Here is a 23087-nt window from a genome sequence, read left to right as displayed (position 1 = left end):
TTGGCCTAATGACTTTTAAAATAGGAATTTATGTGAACATTTAGAATATATCTTTTCTGTAAGCTTACTTAATAAGATCGAATTTTAGTAATAATCTTATATGGTGTTTTATTTTTAATTCTGGTTTGTGAATTGGAGTTTTGGCTTTATTTTGTTTGGTTGTGAAAAATGGCTTCGATTTGGTTTAGTGTGTACTGGAATGTGATTTTGAGAAATCTCTTTTAGATGTTATTATTTTGTCAGATCAACTTATTTTGTTTTGTTGAATTTTTTTAATTTTATTCTACGTTTGTGATTGAATAACTCAATTAAAGATTAAAAAAAAATTATAGATATTTTTGCCAAAAATACTATCCACAATTTTTTTCACAAAACATCCGATGAATTTGCTTTTAATAAAATATCTCACATTAATGAAAATCAGGACATTCTTATTTTATTTACCATTTTTACTTCCTAATGTTAGTTTCTATTGTATTCTTACTTAGATTTTTTTTGTATCCCAAAAAATTAAGTAAAGTACTCTTAGTACTGTGACATTTGAAAATTTTTTTATATATCTTGAATTCCAAGTTCTATATTTTCTTTCTAATGAAGTAAAATATTTTTTTGTCTTTAAAAAAAATATCACAATAAACATGGAATACAAAATTCATTATCAACGTAATTGTTCAATATTCTAACTATATAATATATTTTATTCAACCTCATTAATGCAATTACACAAGTGCTATTAATTTTGTCTCATATGAAAGGTAAAGTATATATACCCTCTCATCTGAATTTGTTCTCATCATAAGATCAACATATAATATAATGATATAAAGGTTATCTTCACCAGTCAATATATTATAAAATTTTTCAAACTCTTCTGAAAAAAATATATCATATTATATAAAAAAATAACATATGAATAAAGATTTTAGATAAGTGATAGATATTTAATAAAAAATTTTGCATAAATCTCACCGAAACTACTTCTGTTCCCTCTTTTAGAAATTGCTGCTACCTATAGCAGTTTTTGCATTATTTTCCTCCTTCATAAATCGTTGCTGCCTATAGCAGTTTTCACATTATCTTCCTTCCTTCAGAAACCAATACTGCCTATAGCGGTTTCTGCTTGCACGCTAAACAACGTAAATGCGACAGTAGCGTATTCTTAATCCACTGCTGCCAATAGCAATTTCTATAGAGTAGTAAAAATTGCAATTGCATCTTCAGTTTTACAAAGTTGTATTCTGGTAAAAAGTGTCTCCAAAAATTTTATTTGAGTAAATTTCCCTAAATAATAATGTATACTATTTCTAAATTTATTTCAAGAATACATGTTAAGAATTTTTTAGATGTGTCTAAGTGTGTCCAGAATTTTTTTTATTTTTTATTAAGACACGGCAGACACGTGTATTGGACGAGTATCGATGAGTATCATGTCCAAAATGTATTCGACATGCGGACATGACAACTTAGCAAAATACCTGTACTTCATAGTTGACCACCTTCTTTTACTAAAGAATTATCTCAATTATCGGATTTTTTATTTAAATAAATAAAATAAAAGTAATAATTACGGAAATAAATATTTTTAAAAATATTTATTGATTTGCGTTCCCTAGTCATATCTCGTTTACACTATAAACGAGATAAAATTGCATGTATCTTGTTTACAGTGTAAACGAGATACATAGAATGTTCATCTCGTTTACAGTGTAAACGAGATACATGGAGTAGAATCCCACCAGATATAAAAGGATGTGTAACCCTTGGTATTCTTCACAAACTTTTTCTATCATTTTTGTGTCTCTTATTTCTCACAAATACAAGGCATTAATGGCAAGTAATAGTCCATACATAGTTGTGCTTGTTTATCTCAACTGTCGTATGAGAAACGGCGAGAACAGGGTGACATTTGAGTGTGAGGATCCGATATTGTTTCGAACTCGGCGGGTGGAGATGTTGTCCGATTTGAGGAGTTTGATATTGAGCAAGCTCGGGGGTACAAAAGCGAGGAAAATCGGAAGGGTGGCGTATAGGTTGCTGGCACCCATAGGTAACGGAGTCTTCCGGTTTCGACTATTCCGACTTCTAGGGGACGAGCATGTGCGAGTGATGTTCGACATCCATGGGAGGATCATGGTTGAGCAAATAATGGAGCTTTCTGTAGAGGTGGGACACGGTGGCGACGGTCCTTCCGTACACTCGACCTATGTGCAGGACGACCGACCCCTTGCACCACTGCCCATTCATGTCGCCGTTCCAGTGGATGAGGCAGAGGAGGGCGAGGAGGAGTCGGACGAGGATTACGTGGGGGACAGTGGTGACAGTGACTTGTCTGATAGTAGGGATGAGGATGAGTGTGTTCCGGAGACACCTGTTCCGACCGTGGCCCACCATGTCTTGCCTCCACCTCTTCCAATACCGGCACTTTCGGCAGTTCTGTCTCACCATCACAGTCTGGATCTAGACGTCATGCATGAGAGGACTCTGTTTCTTGACACGGGTGAAGAGGATTACAACCTAGACGGCGGTGTAGAGTTTCGGGTCGGCCACAAGTTTAAGAGCCGAGAGGCAGTGCTTCAAGGTGTGAAGAACTACAATATTCGGAGGAGTGCGGAGTATCGGGTGATCGAATCAGACCGGTTAAAGTACCATGTGCAGTGCCGTCAAGCTGAGAATGGGTGTTAATGGAGCCTCTGTGTGGCCCTTCGGCAGAACGTCGGATACTGGTAAGCCTAAGTTTACTTGTGCTTTTCATTACTTCTATACGATATACTAAGTAGGTGTACGGCATGGCTGAAGCAATCCTGTTTTGTTATGTTCAGGGAGGTTTGGAGGGTGGGTGGAGTGCACAGTTGTCTAGCACCCACCATGTCTAGCCGGAGCTGATGGGTGATGGTCCTCCGCGATCCTAACCTCCCTACCTGTGCGGAATGCCTCGGCTAACCGATCCATGGTGGCGGGCTGGACGGTGTGTAGGAAGGCATCGTCAATCAGAATTTCGTCTAGCAGCACGTCCTCCTCCTGCTGGGTCCCGGATAGACCTCTCTCATACCAACCTGGTGGTGATGTATCCCAAGCTTGCCGAGACTGCTACCCATCGGAACCGGATGAATGTCACACTCCTTGCCCCGAGGGAGGGGGAGGAGGTGGAGGATTCGGTCTTATAGGTGAAGCGACACTGTGAACTGGTATGTCTCCCTCATCCTCCTGACAGTCGAACTCTGCCTCCTCCTCCGACTCTGCGTTGCCCCTAGCTCGTCAAGGCCTGGCCCTCTCCCTCCTGACGGGCTCACCTGGTCGACACTCTCTCTGGCCCGCTCCCTCCTAGCAGGTCGGCGAGTGTCCTCTCTGACTTCCCTCACACGTCTCCTCCAATCCGGCACGCCCCTCAGAAGAGTCAGATCGTCTCTCGGCTGGCTAGCAGTGGGCTGGACGTCGGGGGGCAACTCTACCAGCCTGGGGTCCTCCAAAACCTCCTGCCCCAATAGATGCCTCACACGTCAAGCCCCACGCCACCAATCGTAGTACTCACTGGTAGGCCTAGTGTCGAACGTATGGTGAACGGTAATCCTGCGACCGGGCTCGAACCTCTACCTCCAACCGTCGTACCACTACTGGAGTCGCTCTGGCCACCAGACATCCTCACCACGACCAGTAGTGGTCAGATACCTATTTTTAAACACATTACGTAAATAAAGTAGTATCACTATCAGAATAACAAACAACTACCAACGTATAACTTTGAAGAAATTAACCATCATTCATACCTGTCAAGGTTCATTGGCATGCCTGGCACTGGCTGCTCCCCGATGAACTGCTGTTTCACCCGATCAACGTGGTGAAACCGGACAATGTTGAAGCACACCAGCAGAACGGCCGACAACCATGTACCCCACTCCTCCTCCTAACGGAACCAGTGCAGGCACAGGGCCTGCAGCGCAGGGTCATCATATACCCTCCATGCAAACTGAATAAAAATTTGTGTAACAAAATAACAAGTATTACAACACAGCAAGTATTTAAAAAAAAAATAAAATATTTAATTTCATGACTAACCTCATCGAATCTTAATCGGTCGATCGATACCCTCCAATATAGGACCTGGCCTGATGCTGATCCCTACTCTGCTGCTGCAATCCAACCAACCTGACAGTAACAGAGATATATACAATTCATTAACTAACAAACCTTGCGAATTAACACGTCTATTAATGCGAAATAAAAAAGTAATATTTGGTTACCTCGCAGCTAGCGGATACTGGTAGACTCCTCTATCTGGTGGACACCACTGAGGAAATCTCTGGTAAATCCAACTTATCAATAGCGGAGTGCAACCGGCGATGTACGTGGCACCCCGCTGTGCCGCCAAACAGAGTGACTGGTAAGTCCAGCCCAGCACAGCAGAGCCCCAAGATAACGCCCTACACTCCCCGAAGTCCCGGAGAAGCGGTAGCCACCGTACGTGAACCAGGTTGTTGGACTTGTCTGTCAACAGATACCCTCTGATCAGTAACATAATATAGCATCGGGCATACTATCGGAGGGTCTCAGGATCGTCGGTCGGGGGCGTCTGGCGGACACGATCACGCAACCAAACCAGCTTCAGCGTGAATGACTCCTTCCTCTGCGCAGCCTGCTGTCCCGCCACCGGAGGCCTGGCACCAAGCAGCTGCTCAACCATGGCCCACGTCTCCATACTATACCACCTATCAAAGTCACGAAGGCACCCCCAATGGGGTTCCCGTGTGTACGTAGGCCTAGGTGGTACGCCACGTCCTGCAGGGTGATAGTCACCTCACCCCACGGGAGATGAAACGTGTGCGTCTCCGGACGCCATCGCTCCATGAGTGCCGAAATCAGGGAATTGTCAAATGTGAAGTCCCTGAGGGGCACCGTGTCGCCGAATCCGACCTCAGCCAGATATGGGACGATTGCGTCCGGTGGAAGAAGGGTATGGCTAACTCGTCGGGGCAGTAGAAGGCGAGGCCTCTGCGGAATGAAAAAAAAAAAGATTTTTAACCTATAAAGAGATAATAATAAATTTTTGTACTCTACTTAAGAACAAAGTACTACTATTACTTAGGAACATACTACCATGTGTCTACTCTACAGATGTCTCTAAATTACTTATGTCGGTAAGCAAATCCTAATTAATTCATACCAATCTTACACAAGCAAATATTGTTCCAAATTCATCATACAGTCCAATCCCTAAAGCATTTTAATCAGTACTAGTCACTACCAAACTACCCCAACAATTTCCACATACTTAGATTAACCGAATATAACACAACTAACCTCGAAGTCGGCTGCCCCGGCGTAATGCGACGTCTCGTTTAGTCTGTTGATGGCCCCATCGTTCCCCGCCTAGTGTGTCATCACCGTATCAGACTCAAATATGGTAAGAAAGGGTAAAAAGAGGGGAGAAAGAGTTTGACTAAGTCAAAATGGGGTCCAAGAACAAGCTGTAAATGACTTATACTTATAGGCGTCGTTCGGTCTTATCTCGTTTACAGTGTAAACGGGATAAGGGGCTATCTCGTTTACAGTATAAACAAGATAGCAATATTGCAGTTGACGTGTCATATCTCTGGTGCACGAAATCGTGATCATTCATTCCTTGGTAACGGCGCTGAAAACTTAATACGCACGTTCATAATCTTAGTTCTTCTTCACAACTTCGCACAACTAACCAGCAAGTGCACTGGGTCGTCCAAGTAATAAACCTTACCTGAGTAAGGGTCGATCCCACGGAGATTGTCGGCTTGAAGCAAGCTATGGTCACCTTGTAAATCTCAGTCAGGCGGATTCAAATGGTTATAGAGTTTTAATAATTAAAATATAAATAAAATGTAAGATAGGATAGAGATACTTATGTAATTCATTGGTGAGAATTTCATATAAGCGTATAGAGATGCTTAGTTCCTTCTGAATCTCTGCTTTCCTACTGCCTTTATCCAATCCTTCATACTCCTTTCCATGGCAAGCTGTATGTTGGGCATCACCGTTGTCAATGGCTACATCCCGTCCTCTCAGTGAAAATGGTCCAAAATCCGCTGTCACCGCACGGCTAATCATCTGTCGGTTCTCGATCATACTGGAATAGGATTTAGTAATCCTTTTACGTCTGTCACTACGCCCAGCACTCGCGAGTTTGAAGTTCGTCACAGCCATCCCTTCCCAGATCCTACTCGGAATACCACAGACAAGGTTTAGACTTTCCAGATCTCAAGAATGGCCACCAATAATTCTAGCCTATACCACGAAGACTTTGATCTCACGATCAGGAGACTAAGAGATACGCATTCAAGCTTGTTTGCATGTAGAACAGAGGTGTTTGTTAGGCACGCGTTCATAAGTGAGAATGATGATGAGCGTCACATAATCATCACATTCATCATGTTCTTGTGTGCGAATGAATATCTTAGAGAAGAAATAGGCTTGAATTGAATAGAAAAATAATAGTACTTTGCATTAATTCATGAGGAACAGCACAGCTCCACACCTTAATCTATGGTGTGTAGAAACTCTACCGTTGAAAATACATAAGAACAAGGTCCAGGCATGGCCGAATGACCAGCCCCCTAAACGTTATCAAGAGATCAAAAGTGATACAAGGATAGTCTCAAAAATGATCAAAAGATATCTAACACAATAGTAAAAAGTTCTATTTATACTAAACTAGTTACTAGGGTTACAGAAATAAGTAAATGATGCAGAAATCCACTTCCGGGCCCACTTGGTGTGTGTTTGGGCTGAGCATTGAAGCTTTCATGTGTAAAGGTCTTCCTTGGAGTTAAACGCCAGTTTGTAACCTGTTTCTGGCATTTAACTCTGCTTTGTAACCTGTTTCTGGCGTTTAACTCCAGAATAGGGCAGAAAGCTGGTGTTGAACGCCAGTTTGCATCGTCTAAACTCGGGCAAAGTATAGACTATTATATATGGTTGAAAAGCCCTAGATGTGTACTTTCCAATGCAATTGAGAGTGCGCTATTTGGACTCCTTTAGCTCCAAAAAATCCACTTTGAGTTCAGCGAGGTCAGAATCCAACAGCATCTGCAGTCCTTCTTCAGCCTCTGAATCTGATTTTTGCTCAAATCCCTCAATTTCAGCCAGAAATTACCTAAAATCACAGAAAAACACACAAACTCATAGTAAAATCCAGAAATGTGATTTTTATTTAAAAACTAATAAAAATATACTAAAAACTAACTAAATCATACTAAAAACTATGTAAAAACAATGCCAAAAAGCGTATAAATTATCCGCTCATCACAACACCAAACTTAAATTGTTGCTTGTCCCCAAGCAACTAAAAATCAAATAGGATAAAAAGAAGAGAATATACTATAAATTTCAAATATCAATGAAACTTAGCTCCAATTAGATGAGCGGGACTAGTAGCTTTTTGCCTCTGAACAGTTTTGGCATCTCACTTTATCCCTTGAAGTTCAGAATGATTGGCATCTATAGGAACTCAGAATTCAGATAGTGTTATTGATTCTCCTAGTTCAGTATATTGATTCTTGAACACAGCTACTTTATGAGTCTTGGCCGTGGCCCTAAGCACTTTGTTTTCCAGTATTACCACCGGATACATAAATGCCACAGACACATAACTGGGTGAACCTTTTCAGATTGTGACTCAGCTTTGCTAGAGTCCCTAATTAGAGGTGTCCAGGGTTCTTAAGCACACTCTGTTTTTGCTTTGGACCTCGACTTTAACCGCTCAGTCTCAAGCTTTTCACTTGACACCTTCACGCCACAAGCACATGGTTAGGGAGAGCTTGGTTTAGCCGCTTAGGCCAGGATTTTATTCCTTAGGGCCCTCCTATCCACTGATGCTCAAAGCCTTGGATCCTTTTTATTACCCTTGCCTTTTGGTTTTAAGGGCTACTGGCTTTTTGCTCTTGCCTTTTGGTTTAAAAAGCTCTTGGCTTTTTCTACTTGCTTTTTCTTTTTCTTTCTTTTATTTTTTTCGCCAATTTTCTTTTCTTTTTTTTTTGCAAGCTTTTGTATTCACTGCTTTTTCTTACTTCAAGAATCAATTTTATGATTTTTCAGATTATCAAATAACATTTCTCCTTTTTCATCATTCTTCAAGAGCCAACAATTTTAACATTCATAAACAACAAATTCAAAAGACATATGCACTGTTCAAGCATTCATTCAGAAAACAAAAAGTATTACCACCACATCAAAATAATCAAACTAATTTCAGGGATGAATTCGAAATTCATGTACTTCTTGTTCTTTTGTAATTAAAACATTTTTCATTTAAGAGAGGTGATGGATTCATAAGACATTCATAGCTTTAAGACATAGACACTTAAACACTAATGATCATATAGTAAAGACACAAACATAAATAAAACATAAAGCATAGTAGACAAAAAACAAAGAAAATAAATAAGCAAGGAGATTAAGGAACGGGTCCACATTGGTGAGGGTGGCGTCTTCCTTTTCTTGAAGAACCAATGGTGCTCTTGAGCTCCTCTATGTCTCTTCCTTGTCTTTGTTGCTCCTCCCTCATAGCTCTTTGATCTTCTCTAATCTCATGGAGAATGATGGAGTGCTCTTGGTGCTCCATCTTTAGTTGTCCCATGTTGGAACTTAATTCTCCTAGGGAGGTGTTGATTTGCTCCTAATAGTTTTTTGGAGGGAAGTGCATCCCTTGAGGCATCTCAGTGATTTCATGGTGAGGAATTTCCTCATGCTCTTGTTGAGGTCCATGAGTGGGCTCTCTTGTTTGCTCCATCCTTTTCTTAGTGATGGACTTTTGAGATGAATCTCTCCATCTCCCATGACTCGGAGTTGGAAGCAACTGCCTTCCATTTCCTCTTTCTAGAGGTTTCTCTAGCCTTAGGTGCCATTAATGGTTATGAAAAAACAAAAAGCAATGCTTTTACTACACCAAACTTAAAAGGTTTGCTTGTCCTCGAGCAAAAGAAGAAAGAAAGGATGAGAAGAAGAAGAGATGGAGAAGATGGAGGTGTGTGAATGGTTCGGCCAGGGGGGTTTAGGTGGTTATGATGTGTGAAAAGGAAAGAGTAATGGTTTGAATTTGAGTGGGTGGGTGTAGGTGGGTTGTATGATGGTTTTGGAGGAGTAATTGAGAGGTATGAAGAGGAGAGAAGAAGAGGTGGGGTAGGTGGGGATCCTGTGGGGTCCACAGATCCTGAGGGGTCAAGGACTTATCATCCCTACTCCATTTAGGCGTGTAAAAGCCCTTAGAATGCATGTCTGGCGTTAAATGCCAGCCTGGTGCTTGTTTCTGGTGTTTAACACCAGCTTGATGCTTCTTTCTGGCGTTAAACGCCAGTTTGATACTTCTTACTGGCGTTTAAACGCCAGTAAGCTCTTCCTCCAGGGTGAGCTATTTTTAATGCTGTTTTTCATTCTGTTTTTGATTTTTCAGTAGTTTTTGTGACTTCACATGATCATCAACCTAAAGAAAACATAAAATAGTAATGGAAAATAAATAGATATAATTAAATAACATTGGGTTGCCTCCCAACAAGCGCTTTTTTAAAGTCAATAGCTTGACAGTGAGCTCTCATGGAGCCTCACAGATGTTCAGAGCATTGTTGAGACCTCCCAATCACCAAACTTAGAGTTTGAATGTGGGGGTTCAACACCAAACTTAGAGTTTGGTTGTGGCCTCCCAACACCAAACTTAGAGTTTGACTGTGGGGCTTTGGTTGACTCTGCAGTGAGAGAATCTTTTCATGCTTCCTCTCCATGGTTATAGAAGGAGATCCTTGAGTTTTAAATATAAGGTTGTCCTCATTCAGTTGAAGGACTAATTCTCCTCTGTCCACATCAATCACAGCTTTGCTGTGGCTAGGAAGGGTCTTCCAAGGATGATGGATTCATCCTCATCCTTCCCAGTGTCTAGGATTATGAAATCAGCAGGGATGTAAAGGCCTTCAACCTTTACTAGCACGTCCTCTACAAGTCCATAAGCCTGTTTTCTTGAGTTGTCTGCCATCTCTAATGAGATTCTGACAGCTTGCACCTCAAAGATCCCAAGTTTCTCCATTACAGAGAGTGGCATAAGGTTAATGCCTGACCCCAGGTCACACAAAGCCTTCTCAAAGGTCATGGTGCCTATGGTACAGGGTATTAAGAATTTACTAGGATCTTGTTTCTTTTGAGGTAATTTCTGCCTATCCAATGCATTCAGTTCATTGGTGAGCAAGGGAGGTTCATCTTCCCAAGTCTCATTACCAAATAATTTGGCATTCAGCTTCATGATTGCACCAAGGTACTTAGCAACTTGCTCTTTAGTAATGTCTTCATCCTCTTCAGAGGAAGAATACTCATCAGAGCTCATGAAGGGCAGAAGCAGGTTGAATGGAACCTTTATGGTCTCTGTATGAGCCTCAGATTCCTTCAGGTCCTCATTGAGGAACCCTCTAGTGTTTAGAGGACGTTCCATGAGGTCTTCCTCATTGGGATTCACGTCCCCCTCCTCCCTTGTAGGTTCGGCCATGATGGTCAAATCAATGGCCTTGCACTCTCTCTTTGAATTTTCTTCTGTATTACTTGGGAGAGTACTAGGAGGAGTTTCAGTGACTCTTTTACTTAGCTGGCCCACTTGTGCCTCCAAATTTCTAATGGAGGACCTTGTTTCATTCATGAAACTTAGAGTGTCCTTAGATAGATCAGAGACTATATTTGCTAAGCTAGATGGATTCTGCTCAGAATTCTCTGCCTGTTGCTGAGTGGATGATGGAAAAGGCTTGCTATTGCTAAACATGTTTCTTCCACCATTATTAAAGCCTTGTTGAGGCTTTTGTTGATCCTTCCATGAGAAATTTGGATGATTTCTCCATGAGGGATTATAGGTGTTTCCATAGGGTTCACCCATGTAATTCACCTCTGCTATTGCAGGGTTCTCAGGATCATAAGCTTCTTCTTCAGAAGATGTTTCTTTAGTATTGTTGGATGCAGCTTGCAGTCCATTCAGACTCTGAGAAATCATATTGACTTGCTGAGTCAATATTTTGTTCTGAGCCAATATGGCATTCAGAGTATCAATTTCAAGAACTCCCTTCCTCTGAGGCATCCCATTACTCACAGGATTCCTTTCAGAAGTGTACATGAACTGGTTATTTGCAACCATGTCAATGAGTTCCTGAGCTTCTGCAGGCATTTTCTTTAGGTGAATGGATCCACCTGCAGAATGGTTCAATGACATCTTTAATAATTCAGACAGACCATCATAGAATATATCCAGGATGGTCCATTTTGAAAGCATGTCAGAAGGACACTTTTTGGTCAGTTGCTTGTATCTCTCCCAAGCTTCATAAAGGGATTCACCTTCTTTCTGTTTGAAGGTTTGAACATCCACTCTAAGCTTGCTAAGCTTTTGAGGAGGAAAGAACTTGGCTAAGAAAGCCGTGACCAGCTTATCCCAAGAGTTCAGGCTATCTTTAGGTTGAGAGTCCAACCATATTCTAGCTCTGTCTCTTACAGCAAACAGGAAAAGCATAAGCCTGTAGACCTCAAAATCAACCCCATTGGTCTTAACAGTATCACAGATCTGCAAGAATTCAGTTAAGAACTGAAAAGGATCTTCTGATGGAAGTCCATGAAACTTGCAATTCAGTTGCATCAGAGAAACTAATTGAGGCTTTAGCTCAAAATTGTTTGCTCCAATGGCAGGGATTGAGATGCTTCTTCCATGCAAGTTGGAATTTGGCGCAGTAAAGTCACCAAGCATCTTCCTTGCATCTCCACCATTATTATTATTTTCGGCCATGTCTACTTCTTTTTCGAAAATTTCTGTCAGATTTTCTCCAGAGAGTTGTGCTTTAGCTTCCCTTAGCTTCCTCTTCAGAATCCTTTCAGGTTCAGGATCAGCTTCAACAAGAATGTTCTTATCCTTGTTCCTGCTCATATGAAAAAGAAGAGAACGGAAAAGAAAATATCGAATCCTCTACGTCACAGTATAGAGATTCCTTATATTAGTATAAGAAGAGAAGGATGGAAGAATTCAAAAATAAAATAAAAGAAAAATATTTTTGTTTTTAATTTAAAGTTAAAATTCGAAAATTTTAAAGAGACAAATGAAATTAAATTAAATTAAATTTTAAAACAATTAGTTAATTAAAAAGGAATTTTGAAAAAGAGGGAAGGGGTTTTCGAAAATTAAAGAGGGAAAATTAGTTAGGTGGTTTTGAAAAAGATATGATTGAAATAGAAAAACTTTTAAAATAAAAAAATAATTCAAGTAGTTAATTGAAAAAGTTTTAAAAATCAATTTTGAAAAGATAAGAAGTTAGAAAAGATTTTGAAATTAAGTTTTGAAAAAGATATGATTGAAAGATATGATTGAAAATTTAATTTGAAAAAGATTTGAAAAGGAAATTAAAAAGATTTAATTTTTGAAATTAAAGTTGATTACTTGACTAACAAGAAACAAAAAGATATGATTTTAAAATTTAAAGATTGAACTTTTCTTACTAGGCAAGTAACAAACTTAAAATTTTGAATCAATCACATTAATTGTTAGCATTAATTTTGGAAATAAAAATAAGAAAAAGATTTTGAAATTAAAATTTTTTTTTAAAAAATTTCGAAAATATGTAAAATTAAATGAAAAAGATTTTATTTTTGAAAAAGATTTGAAAAGATAGAATTTTGAAATTGAAATTTATGAGTAAAACAAGGAAAGATATATTTTTTATTTTTGAATTTTTAATGATGAGAGAGAAAAAAACTAAATTGAAACAAAACATAAAAATTATGAATCAAAACAACTAATGCATGCAAGAACACTTTGAATGTCAAGATGAACACCAAGAACACTTTGAAGATCAAGATGAACATCAAGACTTATTTTTGAAAATTTTTCAGAAAAGAAAAATATGCAAGACACCAAACTTAGAAATTTTCAAACTTTAGACACTAATAATTCAAAAATTCATATGGAAAACAAGAAAAGACACAAAACAAGAAATTTTAAAGATCAAACAAGAAGACTTACCAAGAACAACTTGAAGATCATGAAGAACACCATGCATGAGTTTTCGAAAATTTTTAGGGAAAAGTTAAAACATGCAATTGACACCAAACTTAAAATTTGACACTAGACTCAAACAAGAAACACAAAATTTTTGGTTTTTATGATTTTATTAATTTTTTTTTTGGTTTTTTTTTTCGAAAATTATTTTGGGAAGAACGAAAAAGAAGAAATTTTTTTTTTGTATTTTTTGAAAATAATAAATAAAAAGCTTAAAATTAAAATAAAATTTTCCTAATCTGAGCAACAAGATGAACCACCGTCAGTTGTCCAAACTCGAACAATCCCCGGCAACGGCGCCAAAAACTTGGTGTACGAAATCGTGATCATTCATTCCTTGGTAACGGCGCTGAAAACTTAATACGCACGTTCATAATCTTAGTTCTTCTTCACAACTTCGCACAACTAACCAGCAAGTGCACTGGGTCGTCCAAGTAATAAACCTTACGTGAGTAAGGGTCGATCCCACGAAGATTGTCGACTTGAAGCAAGCTATGGTCACCTTGTAAATCTCAGTCAGGCGGATTCAAATGGTTATAGAGTTTTAATAATTAAAATATAAATAAAACGTAAGATAGGATAGAGATACTTATGTAATTCATTGGTGAGAATTTCAGATAAGCGTATGGAGATGCTTAGTTCCTTCTGAATCTCTGCTTTCCTACTGCTTTCATCCAATCTTTCATACTCCTTTCCATGGCAAGCTGTATGTTGGGCATCACCGTTGTCAATGGCTACATCCGGTCCTCTCAGTGAAAATGGTCCAAAATGCACTGTCACTGCACGGCTAATCATCTGTCGGTTCTCGATCATACTGGAATAGGATTCAGTAATCCTTTTGCGTCTGTCACTACGCCCAGCACTCACGAGTTTGAAGTTCGTCACAGCCATCCCCTCCTAGATCCTACTCGAAATACCACAAATAAGGTTTAAACTTTCCGGATCTCAAGAATGGCCGCCAATAATTCTAGCCTATACCACGAAGACTATGATCTCACGATCAGGAGACTAAGAGATATGCATTCAAGCTTGTTTGCATGTAGAACGGAGGTGTTTGTCAGGCACGCGTTCATAAGTGAGAATGATGATGAGCGTCACATAATCATCACATTCATCATGTTCTTGTGTGCGAATGAATATCTTAGAGAAGAAATAGGCTTGAATTGAATAGAAAAACAATAGTACTTTGCATTAATTCATGAGGAACAGTAGAGCTCCACACCTTAATCTATTGTGTGTAGAAACTCTACCGTTGAAAATACATAAGAACAAGGTCCAGGCATGGCCGAATGGCCAGCCCCCTAAACGTGATCAAGAGATCAAAAGTGATACAAGGATAGTCTCAAAAATGATCAAAAGATATCTAACACAATAGTAAAAAGTTCTATTTATACTAAACTAGTTATTAGGGTTACAGAAATAAGTAAATGATGCAGAAATCCACTTCCGGGCCCACTTGGTGTGTGCTTGGGCTGAGCATTGAAGCTTTCACGTGTAGAGGTCTTCCTTGGAGTTAAACGCCAGTTTGTAACCTGTTTCTGGCGTTTAACTCTGCTTTGCAACCTGTTTCTGGCGTTTAACTCCAGAATAGGGCAGAAAGCTGGCGTTGAACGCTAGTTTGCGTCGTCTAAACTCGGGCAAAGTATGGACTATTATATATTTCTGGAAAGCCCTAGATATCTACTTTCCAACGCAATTGAGAGCGTGCCATTTGGACTCCTGTAGCTCCAGAAAATCCACTTTGAGTGCAGGGAGGTTAGAATCCAACAGCATCTGCAGTTCAGCCTCTGAATCTGATTTTTGCTCAAGTCCCTCAATTTTAGCCAGAAATTACCTGAAATCACAGAAAAATACACAAACTCATAGTAAAGTCTAAAAATGTGATTTTTATTTAAAAACTAATAAAAATATACTAAAAACTAACTAAATCATACTAAAAACTATGTAAAAACAATGGCAAAAAACGTATAAATTATCCACTCATCAATCTCATTTACAGTATAAACAAGATATGACTGGGGAACGCAAATCAATAAATATTTTTAAAAACATTTATTTCGATAATTATTACTTTTATTTTATTTATTTAAATAAAAAATTCCTCGATTATCTTATCTATAAAGGACACATTTTCTTATCGAAAGACTATTTTTTTTTTAATTATTTAATGATGTAGAGCATTTAAAATAATATAATATAAGAAATCATACAACACATAACATCACATGTATACACATCCGTCAAAAAAAGTCACATGGATAATAATCATAATGATGATAATAATAATAATAAATATATACATACTATGTAAAATATGAATAAAATATATAAGATTTTTATGTAGACTTGGTATTTTTTATAGTTTCTTGATCTATTTCTAATATTACGGTGTTGATTTTTTTTTTTGTGTTTGCACATGGAGTTTTTGTGAAAAAAAAAAGAGAGTGAAGAATAAATAAGATGGAAAAGATGAGTTGACTTAAACTCGAATCTTTTAGATGAGAATGAAAAAGTTGTACCATTTGACCTATAACTAGTTGGTAAATTTTTACTTTATTAATTTACCTTTATTTATATACTTGTGTTAATATATGTGGTTAGGATATTTAAATTTTTAAAAAAATTGAGTGATGATTAAAATTTTATTCAAATTTAAAATTTGAGATTTATACTCTCTTATTATCTGAATTTTATTTTTATACTCTCTTATGTTACGCTGAACAAAACATAAGCCTACCCATATGCTAGGCCCAATTCAAAAAGGCCACAATTAAGGAATAAGCCTAATTCGCAACTCTGGAGGTTTACATTTTTCTTTCTGTTCGGACAGTTCCCCACGGATCTAAAGTCCAACACGTGATATTTAAAAACAAAAATATTTGATAACTAAAGAAAATCAACTAAAAAACAGTCGTAACTTGCCTTATTTAGCATTTATTAATTATTGCGATAATTAATTAATGTTAAATAAGATAAATTTTGGCTGTTTTTTTTTTGTCTACCTAGCATTACTCATTTAAAAAATCTAACACGTGATATTTAGAAAAGAATATGAGGTGATCAATATTTTCTTCTGGAATTTAAAGTAATACTAGCCAACTCTTCAATCTTTTCCTCCATTGTTATCCCCTAGTATTTTTTCTAAAAAAAGTGATAAACCATCAATTGTTTTAGAAATATAAAATGCTAGTAAATATATTTCACAGAAGATATTTACAAGTTAAATGTATTTTAGCGTTGATCTTTTATGAATTGTTTCTAATAATTTATTTAGGATTAACAAAGATATTTAAAAAACTAATTTGTTATCAAAGAAGATTTTAGAGATTAATTTCTTGAGTTATTGTCTTCTAAAAATTAATCAGTATATTAATTATTCACATACTATATGAAAATAATTTGCTTAAATCACATCTTTATTGTTTTTGGTCTAACAAAAGAAAAATATGCTAAATAGAGATGAAAAAAAAAGTAAGGCCTTGAGTCCTTGACCAAAAAAGAGGGAAAAAAATGTGAGGGGATAATAAACACAGATGCATTTCGAAAAAAAAAAAAATGCATCATGATTCAAGCATGCCATTGAACGCATGTCTGGTATTTCTCAAAATTTCACCGTGTCTTGATTTTAGAACTTCGAATGTCTTAGCAAAAAGAAAAAGAGTAAATTTTAGTTCTTGTTTTCCATATTATATGAATGCTTCGAAGAAAAAAAAGCAACTTCCAACCTACCACACTTATGTAAAAAATACATGATGCAACCATCAACCTACCACAATTATTTAGAAGAATACATGAATAGAAATATGTATAAGATGCTATTGAAAATTCTGGACCCGTCGTCCTAAATTCGTCCCTGATTTAAATTAAAGAAATGTTGCTTAAGTGAGGGTGATAATAAACATTCAGAGTGCCAGCCAATTCAAACTAGCTCAATTATTGTAGGGGATTAGGTTAGTTTTTCTCCTTTCGCATTACCTGGATTCAAAAACCCCAATGTAATAAAAAAAATGGTAAAAATTATTTTTTATCTTTAATATTTTTGAAATTTTTTAAAAATATTCCTTACGTTTAATTTAATTCAATTCAATTTTGTTCTTAATTTATATATATATATGTTAAATATAAAGTATTTTTTAGATAAATTGTAATAGTATTTTGATATTTTACTGATACTAAAATATAAATAAATTTTTTAATTATTTTTAATATTTGTTTATAATATAAAATATTTAAAATATTTTTTATTTTATTAAAATACAGTTGAACCGACAAAAAACAGACTTGTCAGATAAGTATCGAAAAATATCGTATCTAAAATGTGTGTGAAGACACTACAAATAAAAAAAAAGGTCTATACTTCATGGCGGTCAACCATTAATCAACATTTATTATTCTAGTTTTACCCTTGTTTATTTACTGTTAATTCAAGAGCTTCAATGTCAGATTGAATACTATCAAGCTAAGCTTCAATTTATTCTTCGTCATCTTACTATCTTTAAAGTTCAATAGCAACAACAATCTTTAGATTGCAACCGTGTTAATAATGTTGAAAGGATTCAACATGATCAATTAATATTATGAAGCTACTACCATGGATGGCAATAACACCTGCCGTTGATCTCAATGTATAGATGATGCAAAAGTTGCAAACACATTTATTATTTTCACCTTTTTAATATTAAACTTTGAGAATGAAAATTAGAATAATATAGAGCTGATGATAATAGTGGCTATATTTATGATCCTAAGCCTATGTGCTTGATTTTAAACAAACGAATCCAGATCATCAAACACTAATTGAGGGCATGCATTTAGATTTGTGATCATATAGTATACCCTCTTTGTCAATATGGTACAATATTACACTCAAATATGCAAGGATGAAATAAATTTAAAACTCTCAAGATTAGGAACAGAAAGATTAAAAAGAAGTGCAACAATTTTTTTTATTTTGTCATAAATTATTAGCTAACAGCGTTTAACAGTTTAGATAACATAGATGGTAGAGATTGAAGTTGTCATAACATCATCACTGGTTAAGTATTGCCTTTGTATACTAAATTCAAACCTTATACCAACTTTTTGTTCAGCACATCCTTTTTATATATTTTTACAGGGATGTAGGAATTTTCGGTTCAGTAATTTTATTTGTATATAAAAAATTATGTTGTTGGACATTATATAAACGAAAAATTAGTTTAATCTTATTTATCTATCATTAACCACTCTCACTCTTTCTTTCTTCTTTATTAATTTTAAGAGTGGTCCATTTTTAAGTGCATCAATTAACTACATTATACATATAGTCTAATAATACACAATACAAGAATTGCAATAATAATAATAATAATAATAATAATAATAATAATTATTATTATTATTATTATTATTATTATTATTATTATTATTATTATTATTATTATTATTGTGTTTTAAACTTATTTCACATAGAAAGGACTTTAAAATTTCAAGACTTTATACAGTAGCGGATCCACGGGGACCTAAGGTGGCCATGGTCCCCCCAAAATTTTAAAAAAAAAATAGTAAATAGTAATAATTAATAATATTAAATTTTTTTATATATAATATTAAAAAAAATATAAGTTACAAAATTTTATAAATTAAAATAACTAAAAACTGCACTATGTATTGGATATTTGAATTATTGTTGCTCTTGTTAACAAATAGCTCATTCTAATAATTAATTAAAATGGTTCTATTATACTAGCCCAAGCCTATACTATTAATTAAAGTAACCCTAGTACATTTTTCAAATATTTGTTTCAAACCATCAGAGGCATCAGCGTCACTTTTCTCTCTCTTTTAGTGGTTCCCAAACTTTTGGTCTTCTACTCTTCTCATTCTAATTTTCCTTCCATACTAAACCAAGATATATGAAGAAAAACCATTGAAGAGAAGTGAACAGCAAAATATTAACCATTGAATGCACAACAAAGATTCAAAGTGGTATATTTCAATTTTTTTTAAGTTAATAACAATGTCAAGTATTATTTATATTATTTATTTAAAATAATTAATTTATTTTTTTTATAATAGACAGTGTTCAAAGATTGAAGTGAGGACAAAACTCAATAGAATTATTTTTTGGTGAGACTTGGAACAAAAAAATAATCAGGTAAATCAATAACTTTATTTTTGGTTATTATATATTTGTGTTTCTAAAATTATTTGTTATTGCTCAATAGGTTTAATATTTTTTTTAAGAAAATAATATATATGCAATTATTTTTGTTTTTTTTTGTTAGATAGTTCAAGTTAAGTTAAAAATGTCAAAGATGAAAACAATTCACTCATTTTTCAAGAGAAAAGAGAGAATATATGATGAACAAAATTCAGCTTCAGATTCTTTGAGTAATGTTCAAAATATTATTGAACAACCTTTGACACAACTTGTTGAGCAAGATATTCAACCCCCTGCTTCCAAAATAACAAGGACTGAAATAGATCAAGTTAATATTGATACATTGATGCGTGATCCCGGAAAGCGTCCGCAAATTTAGATACCAGGTGGAGCTCTCACTTCAACTCAATTTGTAGCCTTTTACGTATGTTTGGAGCAACAACTTCAGTTCTGGAAGATTTGGCTACTAATGGATCTACATATTCTCAACGTGGTGATGCTACTTATGCTCTTAAATCTTTATTATCATTTGATTTTGTTTTCATTTTGCATATGATGAAAGAAATCATGGAAATCACTGATAAACTTTGTCAAGCATTGCAACAAAAATCTCAAGACATTTTGAATGCTATGCATCTGGTTTCTAGTACAAAGTCATTGATTCAACAGTTAAGAGATAATAGTTGGAGAGCACTTTTGGAGAAAGTTAGTTCTTTCTGCAATGATCATGCTATTCAGATACCTGATATGAGTGCTTTTTTTAGTGACATAATTCGGTCTCGTCATAAAAAGGATGTTGTCACTGTTGAACACCACTATCGTGTTGACATTTTTACTAGCGTGATAGATTTTCAATTGAAAGAGCTAAATAGTAGATTTAGTGAGCAAGCAACCGAGCTCCTCATATTGAGTACATCTTTAGATCCTAAAGATGCTTTCAAGTTATTCAGTGTTTGCAACATATGCAATCTTGTAAAGAATTTCTATTCTTTAGATTTTTCTGAGCAAGAAAAGATTCAATTGGATTATGAGTTACAACATTATGAACTTGATGTGGTTAAAGCTCTAGATTTTCAGAATTTGTCTACTCTTGCTGAATTGTGTCAAAAATTGACAGAGACAGGAAAATCAAATATATATCCTTTAATTGATAGATTAATTCGTCTTGTTTTGACTCTTCCTGTGACAACAGCAACAACTGAACGGGCCTTTTCAGCTATGAAGATTATTAAAACAAGGCTTCGAAACAAGATGGAAGATGAATTTTTAGCAGATTGTATGATTGTATATATTGAAAAGGAAATTGCTTCAAAATTCACTTCAGAGATGATAATTGATGATTTTAGTTCCATGAAGCATCGTTGAGTAAGTTTAAAAATATCAAAATCTTAAAGTATGTAGTTGAACATTAACTTTTATATAATATAATTACTTTTTTGATATATATGCTACAAATCATATTTTGTTAATTTTTTGTTATATTTATATTTAATTGGCCCCCCTCTTATGAAATTTCTGGTTCCGCCACTGACTTTATATATTAATCCTAGAAGAATATGTCAAAAGAAATCAAATATGTCGAGGGACTCACATATGAATTGGACTTTTGCAATCATTCTACCTAAGAGTAGGACGATAATAAATCCTTAAGAGTAAGTGTCTACTATGATTTGTACTTAAGGTAGTTAAAATATTATTTTTGAAGTCTATTTTTACAAAAATCTTAAAGATTTATTATTACAATTATTTTATTATAAATCATAATATTTTAACTGCTACAAAAATTATTTCTGATGCTTTAAAAATTGATTGTTTTGATGAACTAATTTTAAATGGTAGTAAAATAAGATTATGAAAGTATTGACTTTTTTAGAATCAATTCCGTCTTAGTTGATCCTAAGACCGATAAAGATATCGAAAATTATGATGAAGCTTTGAAAGATTGGAAAATAAAAGATAAATTATTGTTAAATCTATATTTTATGATGAATTTTGAGTTGAAAAGAATGAAATTTATCAACTTATTTTGTATTTTATTCATTGAAAATGCATAGTTTTGTGAATTTCTCCTAATTGTGCTTAATGGTTAAAAATATGCTTTTTTTTTTGAAAATTGCTAAATTTAATTCATTGTTATCATGTTAGATGCCTTGATATATTTGTTTGGGTGATTGAAGGTCTAGAAGGTAAGAATGACTTGAAGAAATGGAGAAAAAACATGCAAAAGTGAAGAATCATGAAGAAATGAAGTTTGGAAAATTTTTCATAGTTGTGCGTACGTGTAACATCCTAACTGTTAGCACGTCATGATCGTACCAAAAGTAAGGAGTTACTAACCTGTTTTCTTTTATTATCTGTTTAATATTGAGCCTTTACCTCGATATCACGTTTCAGTTTTTAAAAAAATTCCAGAATATTGTTTTTGTTTTTAAAATCATAAATAAAAAATTCATCAAGTAATAATAATCACATAATTATTAATAATAATAAATATTATACAAAAGAGTTCAAATGAAACTCAGATACAATTTCTATTCCTATGTATAAAATAAACTCTTAAATAACAAAGGCGAGGGAATTCTATGAAAGCAACTCAACACATAAACTTGACTCAAATAAGACTAATAAGCGCCCGCAACTTCAAACTGAGTCTTCGAACCTGTGGCACTGAAAGGGTGAAAGATTTTGGGGTGAGAACAAACCACACGTTGTCAGTAGGGAATGGGAATGCCATAAAAGTAATGAATAAAATGCAAATAATTAACATACTCAAAGAAACTATAGTTTTACCAAACCTTTTGAAAATACTCTTGGTTTTACTTTAGCTAATTAATTACCTTTTTCAAAATCTCTAAACCCAAAATGAATTTTAAGTCTAAGACTAGTCACATTAACTATTTCTCAATCACATAATTAATTCTCAATCAAAACGTCAATTCCTAATCACATTAATACATTCACAAACTAATAGTACAAGCAGGAGATTCAATTCAATATACAAGCAAGTCACAACAAGACAAACAACACAATCACAAAGAAATAAGACAAGCAAGCGCAATCAAAAGAAAATGTGCAAACAACATGATACATGTCTATCCCTAACGTAGGCCATGAGCTCATGTGTCGATTGCCTACCCGCTCCCGACATTACCCGAACACGAGTCCCAGATATGGCTTTCCAGATGCATACAGTGTGCTTATATAAGTCTTACGACTAGGCCGCATACAGTGTGACTTTCAATGTGTTTACATCTGGAAAACAGTTCTCAGTGTGTGGGCGTCCCCACTATACATTTGGCACTAAGGCCCAAACAAAGTCACTTCTGCTCTCCTGTGGTAGACATTTCTTTACTTAATATATTCATTTAATCTTTGTTCTATACTCTCCTATGGCAGAGATTCCTTTAATTATCTCTCTTTCCTTTACTTTTCGTTCTTCTTCTTTTCTTTCTTATCAAACCGAACTCAAAACATAACTTAAAGCAAAATCCCTTCTCAAAAGATTGAGTTTAAAACATTATGCTTTTTTTAATAAATCGAATTGAAAACAAAACTCTTTTCGTAATAAATCAAAATCAAATAATATTCTTAAATCAGATTTGCTTTTAAATAACACTTTAAATAAAGTCTTAGAATTTTATAAAAATTTAGCAGCATTTCCTCTAAAATTCGGGCTTAACCACCCTTACGGTACGGGTTCCCTCTTTCTCTACAATTCATCCACCTTTTCGCAACAAGTATCAAATAAAAGGTTCTCAATCAATCAGAAAATCCACAATTCGCAATTCACACATAATCCTTCGATCCAATTTCCATCTCATCAATTCATCCCTAATTTCCACAAATCACAAAATCCTTTAACAGTTCTCAAAATCAATTCCGGTTAATCAGAACACCATCAAGCAAACTAGTCACAAT

The 23087-nt window shown here is 35.2% G+C and overlaps 1 protein-coding gene and 1 non-coding gene across 2 annotated transcripts; both read left to right on the top strand.

Annotated features, from left to right (window-relative positions):
* Positions 1-11254: 11254 nt before the first annotated feature.
* LOC112787142 (small nucleolar RNA R71) lies at positions 11255-11362 on the top strand. Its single transcript, XR_003194572.1, has one exon. It is a non-coding gene; the product is annotated as a small nucleolar RNA R71 (small nucleolar RNA).
* Positions 11363-19595: 8233 nt separating this feature from the next.
* On the top strand, positions 19596-21399 carry LOC112785711 (uncharacterized). The gene is made up of 2 exons (XM_025829153.1): positions 19596-20110; positions 21315-21399. The coding sequence occupies exons 1-2, from the start codon at positions 19596-19598 to the stop codon at positions 21397-21399; spliced, it is 600 nt and encodes a 199-aa protein (XP_025684938.1).
* The last annotated feature ends 1688 nt before the right edge of the window (positions 21400-23087 follow it).

This window comes from Arachis hypogaea, chromosome 20 (genome assembly GCF_003086295.3).
Source record: "Arachis hypogaea cultivar Tifrunner chromosome 20, arahy.Tifrunner.gnm2.J5K5, whole genome shotgun sequence".
Classification (NCBI taxonomy): domain Eukaryota; kingdom Viridiplantae; phylum Streptophyta; class Magnoliopsida; order Fabales; family Fabaceae; genus Arachis; species Arachis hypogaea.
The sequence above is the reverse complement of the archived record's forward strand: the minus strand, read 5'-3'. Positions and strand labels throughout refer to the sequence as shown.